Source organism: Lolium rigidum, chromosome 5, assembly GCF_022539505.1.
Source record: "Lolium rigidum isolate FL_2022 chromosome 5, APGP_CSIRO_Lrig_0.1, whole genome shotgun sequence".
Lineage (NCBI taxonomy): Eukaryota > Viridiplantae > Streptophyta > Magnoliopsida > Poales > Poaceae > Lolium > Lolium rigidum.
In genome coordinates, this window is record NC_061512.1 from 224,464,872 (window position 1) to 224,476,356 (window position 11,485).

Genomic DNA, 11,485 nt, shown 5'->3' on the forward strand with positions numbered 1-11,485 from the left:
GCATCAATCTTGGTCTTCTCCGCACCCTCCTTGTCCTTCTTCTGCCTCTTCTTATCCTTTGGTGGTACATACTGAGGCGGTGGCGGAGGGATAGCCACCAAAGCCAGATCAGCGTCATCCATGTGCAATTGCCTCTGGGCACCTGACATGTCTGTATTAAGCACAGGAGGTAGGAGGGAGGGGGAGTTCCGGTTTAGTACAAAGCATTAACAGAAACACTTGGCCAGAAGCAGCCCAGCCCAACCCGTGTCTTTGGGCCTGAATGACCAGGGCTGCTCTATAAAGCCCAGAAAGGAAGCGATCTACTAATTTACATGATTCGAACTATGTTTTTGCGTGATCGAACGAGCTCTTTGTCATATGCTGATCGGCGACCCTGGCGCCGAGCGGGATCCGGACACGGTGGCGCCGGGCGCCGTCCGACCACACCATCCGCCCGAACTGGCGGGTAGTTGAGGTTCTCCACCTTGGGCGGCGTGGCCGGGCAAGTGTAGCGCCGATCACGGACGAGTTGTACCCGAGCGCGCAGAGGAAGCGGAGGTAGTCCGCGGTGCCCATGTCGTAGACGAGGCCGGGGTCAGCGGCGCGGTTGGGCTGCACATGGCCGGCGCCGTTGGCGAATGGGGTGGTGGCGGGGAGGAACGAGGAGTTGCGGAGCTGGCGGTGGTCATGATGGCGGGGCTCCAGTCGGGGTCAAGGGCCTTGAGGAAGCCCGTGAAGCCATCGTCGTGCGTGTCGTAGTTAAAGAGGATACAGGTCTGAGAGAAGAACGCGGACATGAACGGCGCTGGCTTCGTCTCCAGCGCAGTGCTCTGCACGGTGATGTAGGCTGCTGCAAACCTGCACGGCAATTTGATGTTGAGAAAGACTTAACAAACAGAAAAAAGGGCAAAAAAAAATGGCCCATACAGGTCTCGAACCTGTGACCTTCGCGTTATTAGCACGACGCTCTAACCAGCTGAGCTAATAGGCCAACTTGATTTCTCTTGCAAGCTGAGGATATATAACCTAATACAGACGGTTGAGTTCATGTAGGTAAGCAGCGCAACTCCATCGTGCGTGGCCAGCAGCACGTGTGCACCGGCGATCATCTTGTTCCCGGTGGTCTCATCGGTTGCGAGCACCAGCCCAACCCCGCCGGCTCGATGACATCACGATCTTCCCGTCCACTTTCGTCTTGTCCAATGACCCTTGGATGCATAATTGCCTGCAATGACGCGCTGATCAGCTTCATGCAAATTCGCAATCGCATTAGCTTTCATCAAAGGCTGAACCCTGCCTCCATCTTTAGCAAGCATAACTGAATAAATGCCCTGATACCAATCCAACCAATACTCAACACTTAAGCTAAATCCAGCTGTTTCCAGGAGAATCTTGCTTCAGGGAGCAGCAATTGGTTTGACAGAGGAATTAATGTGGCGATAATGGTCCCGGTGTATGCAACCCAAGCTGTAGTCACGACTGCATTTCTTCAGGCCATGACAGTGGCAGCTAGCCCTGCATTACATTATTATCGAGGGACCTCGCCATAGCCCCAGCTGCAGGCACATGATCACGGAGGAGCACATGCGGATGTAGTGCAGGATCCATGGATCCCGAGGCACCACGAGCCAAGCTTGCGTTGCGCATTTCCATGGACCAGCGCCTACTTTTGGAGCTAGCTTTTCTGAAAAACATATGTGGTTTTGTGGTGCCTCGTCGACACCTGAACTTGGACTATGCGGCATGCATCGGCTGATCCGTAATCTTGGCAGAATCATGGCGGCAATCTGTCGTGTGCCGGCCGGCAGGCGGCGAAAAGTTGAAAAGGCGTGTCGACTGTAGGACGCGATCGAGCTCTGCCTACTCTCACGTGATTCGCACGGTGGATTGGACGACTTGGTAGAAAGAGATGCTAGGCAAAAAGGATGCCTGGTGGCGCAGAGAGAGGCAAGCAACAGACACACGCGGAAGCATGTACAGGGTACAACTTCAGTTTTTCGTTCAGGTTTTCCATCACACCTTGTTCATGTTACGTGTGTGTGTGTGTTTGCATAATAATTTCTTGCATTGTTCGGATGAGCATTTACCATTGATATACTATCTCATTTAGCCGCCACTGGCCTCTGGCCCATCTCCGCCGTCTCCAATCGGGAATCAATCGGTCCTCACCTTTGCTTGCCGCTCCAACAGCAGGAGGCGGAGGGGACCTCGGACATGCGCTCATCGTTGTAGTAAGGTCTCTAAAGTTAGAGATTGGTGAAACGATGGCGATATGAGGCTACGATGGCTATGGCGGTGCACACTTTGTCGGCGGCGATCTCGCCAGCGCCGTTGTGGAGGGCATGGAGTCATCTGGTCACTGCTACCATGGAGCGGCGGATCAAGTCCAGTCTACGCCTGTTAAATGTTTAGTGTCAGAAGATTCAGATCAGTTGATGTAATTTATTTTATATTTAGAATGCTTTGTACTTCTTGTGATCATATATTGTATATCTTTGGCTTTAGTCTAAGCTAGCAAGTTTCACCTCTTTGCTCGCAATAGAGGCCTCACTTTGGATATTTTTGATTAAAATAACCCTAAGCAATGTAACTAATGAAGAACCAAGGCAGACAATACGTCCATACACCTTGGGTCCACGAATAAGTATACGTTAAGATATGTCTTAAGTCAAGCTTTAATAACTTTGACCTACTTCCTAAAAAAACTTAGCATCATTTATGACATAAAATTTATATCGTAGATTCATCTTGACATGTAGTTTAATAATATAGTAATTTGATGTCACACGTGTTGCTATTTTTTGTACAAAAATGGTTAAAATATAAAATGTTTAACTTCTAAAAGAAAGAAAATGTACACTTACTCGCGAACAGAAGGAGTACAATAGTAGGAAGCGGACTTTTGGCTCTCGGGTGCAACACGCCCCCATAGACCAAAAAAATTATAGTAATTTTAAAAATTTAATTTTTTTTGAATCTTCCTGGAAACCAAGGATGATCAGTTTTGTACTCGTAAAAAAATGTTCAGAAACAAAATGATTCCCATGGCCTCTAGAGCAAAAAAATACAAAATTACGACGAATATAAAGTGAATAGTACCTGGTCATGGGGCGTTTCGAGTTTATTTCTTTACCCAGGATACAATAAAAGTAATTTTCTAGAGAAATATTTGTTTCAAGTACAATACCTGATCATCTTTGATTCCCAAAAAAGTTTGAATTTTTTAAAACTTTTTTTAATATTTATTTATTTTTCCAAATATAGGGGTTTGTGGCACCCAAGAGCTAATCTGTATTTCCCAACAATTGTACCCCATCGGGATAACGCACGTCCCGGACAAAATGGCAAGCAAAGGAGGATGTGCGAGGAGTAGAGGCGTTATAGAAGGACAAAATTGCAAAATACCACAGCATTTTGGGTAAAGACTTCAAAACGCCATCACTACTTCGTTTTTCAAAAGAAAAAAAAAAACCACTACCGTTCCTCTAATGGTTATAAATAGCACTGATCGAAGGATTTGGACCGTTTCAGGCTCTTTCTAACAGAGGAGGTCTACCTACAAGGTTGATGTGGCATGACTGATCGTTGGAGAGACACATCAGTGAGATTATTTCCAATTTCTAGGTTCTTTTAGTGAAGTTATGAGGATTTCACTTGTTTTTTTTTAACGATGAGGGTTTCACTTGTTAGATCCCCTATCTAAAAAAATCTATATTCTTTTTCTGCTGTTTTACTCAATTCCTTCTTAGAAAAATCTTAGAGCATATCTTCACTGGCATCTCCCAAACAGCATCCGCGAAGCCAAATGTGGAAGGCTGCTTGGTGGTGCCGCTTTTGCCGCGTGTGGTCGCGTCCCCCAAACAAGGCCCCGAACACTGCAAATATTACGAAAATAAATTTTTCATTCAAACTTTGATTATATATTACAAGGTGAACGTGACACTCTTAATGGTTAGTAGCAAAATATATGTAATTTTTAATTATATAAAAGTACTTTGACCATGGGAATATTATAGTGACTCATATCAGTGGGTATGCTTTGACCTTATCATCCCATGCCGGTTAACCCTACATGTTAGGAATATTATGGCTCGTGTATATCTGAAGATACAAGAAGCTTAATGATTCAAAATTGGGATTTGTTCCTCCTCACAAAGGAGAGATACAAACTGGCTCCTCTCGGTATTGTGATGATAAGTAACATATCTACGCAGATACATTGTGATAGTGATCACATGACATCATCAATATACATGAAACAAGAAAAAGAGCATTGATACTGGTTCGGGGATAACGGATATAGTGAGCAAGAGTTGATCATGGGAATACGAAAGTCTCGCCTCGGGTTATTGAAAGGATAAGATATCACCTAGAGGGTGAAAGTCAATTGCAGATTTAGCTTGTAAGAATGCAGAATTGCACTAACGTTTATTTTACAAGCAAAAAAAACTAAATAAGTTAGGCTCAACTAAGTGCAACAACACCAAGTTAAGCTAAGCAATATAGACACAAGATACATATATAAAACAAGTGAGAAGCAAGATATCAATACTTCACACACGGTGGCTATCACAAGGAAAGTAAACTCAGTTACATAGAGATAACTGAGACACGCGGAGTTGAAGATGTATTCTCATGTTCTCTCACACTAAGTGGGGACATCACATTGGGGAGACGCGAGCTACCTCGAAGGTCTCCGGAATGCTACGAAGGCTCACCTTTTTCTCCAAGCCAATTCCACGAAGGACAAAGGCCCTATCCCTATGGATAGCATGTGAGATGGAAAGCTCCACAAGCAATTCACAGGCTCCGCGAGGGAGAAGCCTGAGACTCTTCACAATATTTCACGAAGAGGTCGCCGAAACACCAACAACCAAACCAACACTAGGCAAGGAAGAAAAGCAAGAAAATCAAGGGTGTTCAAAACTTCACACTCAAATCTCACGAAAGCAACAAGTGTTAGGGAGAAAACGAATAACAATAGTGGAGGTCAACCAATGAATGCAAGATCTAGATTCCAAGAGTTTCCCTCACTTAGGAGGCATGGATTGGTGGAGGTCGTTGATCTCGATCACGTATTTCCAGGCCCTCAAAGATATGCAAGAATCATTGGAAGAAAGGGAGAGAAAGCAAGCTCAAGTGATTCAACAATGGTGGTAAATAACATGTTCAAGAACCCTAAGAAAACATTGGGGAGAAAGCCCCTTTATAGGAAAAACAAATATGACCGTTTTGGGGGAAAAACTGAGTTGCCCTGACTTTTTTACACAATCATTTCCGTGGACATCAGCGCAGAGCCCGACAGAAAACAAGACAAACCGGTGCCAGGCCTGGCGTTAAGTCTTGCAGACCAGGCGAACTAGATCCAGGCCTGACAGGGTCCCGGGGAGACCAAACCGGCGCCAAGCCCGGCGTTGTCGACCGTACTGCCGACAAGAAAACTACGGAAATAGTGGTATCTTTTACGTTTGGACTCCGATTTTGATGATCTCGGGCACGTTAGAATCACAACAACGAGCTCTACGGGTTTATGCATAGAAATATCATATCACAAGCATGGAGGAAAAAACACAATATGAAAAGTTTGACCTATCTATAAAATACAAACCTGTAAAACCTCTTGAAAACAAAATAGAAGATGCATACAAATTCCATTTTTGATTAACTTGAGTTTGTTGAAAAGCTAGCAACAAGCTAAATAAATTAATACAAACAAACACAAAGAAGCAAGAAGAATAAGGAATGAAAGTATGCAATGTATTGAGCTTCGTAAGATGATGTGATCAAGTTACCCAACCGAAAACCCCTCTTGATAGTGTAGCTATCTCTCTCTCAACAACCACCTGGAGACCGGTTAAAGAAAAACCTAGAAAGGCCTCCATCACGGTTTCTTTCCAGGCCGACTTTTTCCCAGACATAGGAGACAAAAACACCAAAAACACCAGCACTTACTCTTTTGTACCATACATGTTTATGTTTCTTCTATTTAAGATTATGATACAATTTCTTATTCTAGAAACATGCAAAGACATGTTATTTGTGTACTCTATCTCTATGTTTTTGTTCTGTTATATAAACTTAAATAAATTGGCCCAAAAATCTACCTGGCTGGCGCCGCTAGGGCAGCTGGCCATCCAGGTCTTCGGATGCCTCCCATAGCGGCGATTCGACTTACGGGTCGGACACTGAATGCGACAGTGGAGATGCTAGCAAGTACTTTCTCCCATCCATATTACTATCCATAGATGTATCTATAATTAAAATATATCTAGATACATCTATATTAGTGTTGTAATATGAATCGGAGGAAGTACCAATATACAGAGTATATCACACATAATCATGTTCTAGTAGCTACAGAAGAATCTGCCGATGTCATCTTTCATTCAAAAGGCACCAAATTATCTGCTGGCTCGAAGAAGTATTAGAGCATCTCCAACAGACGCGGCATAACGCGCGAGCGGCAAAAAAAACCGCCAGTTTGGCACGCCCAGGCGCCCGCGCGAACCCCCAGCAGACGCGGGAAAAAGGCGCGCGCGGTAAAAACTTTGCCGCGCCCGCGGTTTCGCGCTATCCCACGTGGGAGAATTGACGCGTCGGCTGCCGCGCGCGCTATAAAGGTGACACGCGCGAACGCGCCAACTGACTGAATACTCCACGCACCAGTTCGTCTCCGTGCTGCTCCGCTTCTCTCCCCGCCGCTTTCTCTCTCCCACCGACTCACCGCCTCCGCGCCTCCTCCTCCGCGCCGGCGATGCCTCCCTCCTCCGGCTACCACGGCGTTCGGGCGCGGCCGAGCGGCCGGTTCGACGCGGAAATCCGCTCCGGCGACGAGCGGATCCGCCTCGGCACATTCGATACGGCGCACGAGGCGGCGCGGGCGTACGGCGCCGTCGCCTGGCGACTCGGCCCGCTCTCGTCGGACGATGAACTTCCACGACGTCTTCACGCGGGAGCAGGCGGAGATGCTCGCGCCGCCACCGCCGGTCATCACGCGCAAGCAGCAGCACCGACAACGGGAGTTGGAGCAGCGCCTCCTCATCGCCGAGCACGATGAGGTGATGCGCCTCGAGTGGGCGTGCCGCTTCCCCGAAGACGTCGCCGCCACGGAAGCTTTCTACGCGCAGAAGGAGGAGGAGAAGGCGGCGGTCAAAGCGAAGAAGAAGGCGAGCCGCGAGAAGCGCCGCGCCTAGTCCGCCGCGAGGAAGGCGGCGAGGGCCGAGAAGGCGGCGAGGAAGGAGGAGGAAAAGAAGAACGGCGCAGGGCCATCCACCATCGAATTTAGCAATTTGCGCCGGCGCGCTGCAAAATAGAGCCTCCGGCGTAGGTGCTTTTTTTCCGCACCAACGCGCGCTGCAAAATAGAGCCTCCGGCGGAGGAAAATTCGGTATCACGTGCGCCAGCGGTTTACAGCGCGCCGAAACGGAGGTTTAGCACGCCCGAATTTTAGCGCGCATGTTGAAGATGCTCTCAGCCGATTGCCACCGTCATGGCCGCATGGACTGGCGCCCAGGCCCGAGTTGTATCGGGATATGTTTGCCGCGGGGTGGCTCCTGAACGTGTGCCTGCCGGACTTTACAAATTTAATCTTGACCGTCGAATCAGAACCGAAGAGAGGATTCGATTCCGAGCACGACCGGACTAGAACACGAGTGACGCCAATTGTTTCACCACTGCTACCGACCTCGACCGATCGATCTCCTATTAATCTGCTGGGACTTGCCGATATTGGGTACTGCTGAAGATCGCCGTCAAACCGAAACCTAGAGCCCGAGGGAATTGGGAGCGATGTCGCAGTACGCTTACCTGTTCAAGTACATCGTCGTCGGCGATACAGGTGCGTGGTTTTTTTCCCCACTTCGTGATGCACGCGAACTCCTCTGTTAACCTACCGCCACGTCGCTGGCGCACTGATCTGCAATTCAATTCCCCACCGCGGCGCCGCCAACGATTGACCTAGTACCAGTTTTGACACGAAAAGTCATTCAGCTAACCGCATGTATGAAGCTCGCAATCAGCTCCTTGTGGAGGCACGTTTCTTGGCGCTGCTGCAGGCTGTATCATCAAATATTAACAACAAGTTTTTTTTTGTTTAGCGTCGCCTCCTGGCAGATGTAATCAGCCCAGCTCGCAGCCTTGCTGTTGTACTTCTTTCCCTCCTTCCAGTTTCGATTGAACAATAGGTTTTTATCTTTTTATTTGAAAATTTTCTACCTGCGGTGGTCGGCAAAAAAAAAGAAGTGATTAAAATGTGTTTCTTGGCCTGCATTTGTTAAACAGCTTTATATTTGCGGTGTGATAAACTTTTCCTATGAATCCATCCCTCTAACTGCAAAACCATGACCACCGTACTCCCCAGGCGTTGGCAAGTCATGCCTCATGTTGCAGTTCACCGACAAGCGGTTCCAGCCCGTGCACGACCTGACTATCGGCGTCGAGTTTGCCTACCGGATGGTCACCATCGACCACAAGAAAATAAAGCTCTACATCTGGGACACGGTTGGGTTTTCCCCCTATATATGAACTCAAAACTGCCATCTCATTTGGTTCCCCTAACAAATTGCCTCTTACGCTTGGCGGGTTCTGAACCTCTGATGAATTGTGTGCAGGCAGGTCAGGAGGCTTTCAGGTCGATCACTCGATCCTACTACAGAAGTGCTGTCGCTGCCCTTCTCGTTTATGACATCACTAGGTACTTACTACCTTGCCATTTATAAACTTGATTAAGTACATAAGCTTGTATGTTTTGTCTTAGTATCTTAGCTGGTGTATACCGATCTTTTTTATCTCTGCATTTTCCTCCGACGAACAGGAGGGAGACCTTCACCCAACTGGGGAGCTGGCTGGAAGAAGTGAGGCAAGGGGCCGACGGAAACAACAATGTTACGATCATGCTGGTCGGCAACAAGACAGATATATCTCACAAGAGGGTCGTCAGCACGGAGGAAGGCGAGCAGTTTGCCAGGGAGAATGGTCTCGCCTTCATGGAAACCTCTGCAAAAACCCGGCATAACGTGGATCAGGTAATTAACTCGAAACTCCAGACGCAGTGGCGCACACAATGACACAATCACACAAGTTCTAATTCTCCATGGCTTTTCTAACATGACCACTGTGTTCATATTGTAGGCGTTCTTTGAAACCTCGTCGATGGTGTACGAGAAAATTCGGGAAGGTGCCATCGATTTGTCCAAGGTGAGGGTTGTACTAGTTACCTGCATTAAGTCGATTGATTTAGCTGATACTTACCAGTTTACTCCGTTGATTTTTTTACTGCAGTGTACCGGTGCCAAGGCCGGAGATGTTGTAGTAGTCATGGACCTTTACAATGGCACGATGTCATCTCAAGTCGGCGGCTGCTGCAACAGCTGATCAGCATAACTTGCACGCCATAGTGCTATCTTGTAGATACTGACCTCGATTGCAACTAATATATAGGTTGGATGTGGTTAGTGAGGCTCTAATATCTCGTGACCAGACAACATTCATTAGAGGTAGGTACATACTAGAGAGTGTTGTGTATGCTCATGAAATTATTCATAATGTGGCACACAGGGAACAATCTGAATTTATTTTCAAACTACTATAAGAAAGCATATGACAGAGTAAATAGAGAATTTCTATTTGAAATGCTAAGGAAAAGAGGCTTTAGCTCGAGATGGCTTAATATTTCAAAATCTATTCTTGATAAAGGCTCTGTGGCGGTTAGACCAAATGATGAGAGTAGTGAGTTTTCTTGACAGGGAGGGGAGTGAGACAGGGAGATCCTGCCTCCCCCATCCTTTTTAACTTCATGGCTGATGTTTTTACGAGAACGCTCATGAGAGCTGCTAAAAATAACCATATTAATGGTTTGATGCTGGGTTTAAATAATACTGGTGTGGTTAGCATGAAATATGCTGATGATACTTTGCTTTTTTTGAAAAATGACTTATCATCTACAACAAATTTAAAATGGATATTATCTTGCTTTGAGAAAATATGTGGGATGAGAATTAACTTCCACAAATGTGATCTGATTCCCATTAGGGTTGAAGAGCATGAGGCACAAGTGATCTCTCAAACCCTGAGCTGTAGATTAGGGGTGTTTCCTTTGAAATACCTGAGTGTACCATTACACCATAAGAAACTGAGGAAGGAGGATTTACAGCCCATAATTGATAAACTTTTGAAAAAAGCTTCTGGTTAGAGAAGGAAACTTTTTACCCATGCTCTAGAGCTAGAGCTAGTTAGAAGTGTCCTTGCCAATATCTCCCTATATTTGTTGAGTGTAATAAATTCCTAAAATGGGCAATAGCCCTGATTAACTCACAGATGGATCATTGTTTGTGGGATAATTATGAGGGGCACCATAAATATCACTTAGCAAATTGGGGTTTGGTATCACAAAAAAAATGAGTTTGGGAGATTAGCATTCCAAACTTAGCTGAAATAAATTTGTACCTCCTGGCTTCGTGGGTTAGGACATATCAACTTGATGATAACAAGTTGTGAAAATAAGTGATAGATCATAACTATAATGTCAACAATACAAACATATTCTCCCGTTCCTCTGTGGGTGTTTCACCATTTTGGAAAGGGGTTATATGGGCAGTTAAAGCTGCTAGGATTGGATATATATGGAAAGTAGGGAATGGTCAGAAAATTAAGTTATGGGAGGATCATTGGTTTGGTTCTTCCAGTCCTGCAATTCATTACAAGGAAATCTATTTCCTAGCTAATGAACAAAACGGTACTATTGCTGATTTGTGGGATGGTTTAAACCTTAAAGTAACCTTTAGAAGGTGTTTTGACCACTTCTATGTGCTATGGTATGAAGTGTTACAAATTGCTCAAACTATTCAGATCACTGATGGTGAAGACAATCTGATATGGAAGCTTGAGTCAAATGGCTTCTATAGTGTTAAATCCATGTATGCAGTAGTGAATTTTAGGGGGATTTTACCTGTCTATATACAAAATGTATGGGAAATTAAAGTACCAACAACAATTCGCTTCTTCTTATGGCTGTTGTCTCACAATAGAATTCTCACTCGAGATAACCTACTTAAGAGACAAAATGTGGATGATCTAACTTGTGTCCTCTGCAATGAAAATGAAACTAGTACACATTTGTTCTTTGACTGTGTAGTTGCTAAAACTATTTGGAAAGATACTTTACATGTGACTAGGCTGGGTTCACCGTTTCCATTAGAAGCTAGCTTTGGCTACTTTGTGGGAGCATAACAATACTCATAAGATGCTTAATACTCCCTCCGGTCCGAAAAAACTGTCGGACGCACAGTGCATTTACGTTTTACGAATTAACCCTTCTACAATGAGGAAAAAACGGCGACCCTCTACCACAGGAGACCGGATCCACCGCCGGCCAGGCCCCGAGTCCACTCCTGCGACGGCGACCAGCGGGCTGCCACCGGAGGCAGATCGAAGGACGGCGGCAGGTCGAATGACGACGGCAGGTCGAAGGCCGCCGCGTCGTGGTGCTCGATCCCAGGAGCCGTCT

General features: G+C 46.1%; 1 protein-coding gene and 1 non-coding gene across 2 annotated transcripts; one reads left to right on the forward strand and one right to left on the reverse strand.

Annotated features, from left to right (window-relative positions):
* Positions 1–899: 899 nt before the first annotated feature.
* On the reverse strand, positions 900–973 carry TRNAI-AAU. Its single transcript has one exon. It is a non-coding gene; the product is annotated as a tRNA-Ile (tRNA).
* Positions 974–7,770: 6,797 nt separating this feature from the next.
* On the forward strand, positions 7,771–9,354 carry LOC124657160 (ras-related protein Rab-2-B-like). Its single transcript, XM_047195761.1, has 6 exons — positions 7,771–7,819; positions 8,342–8,481; positions 8,592–8,674; positions 8,795–9,005; positions 9,112–9,192; positions 9,262–9,354. The coding sequence occupies exons 1-6, from the start codon at positions 7,771–7,773 to the stop codon at positions 9,352–9,354; spliced, it is 657 nt and encodes a 218-aa protein (XP_047051717.1).
* The last annotated feature ends 2,131 nt before the right edge of the window (positions 9,355–11,485 follow it).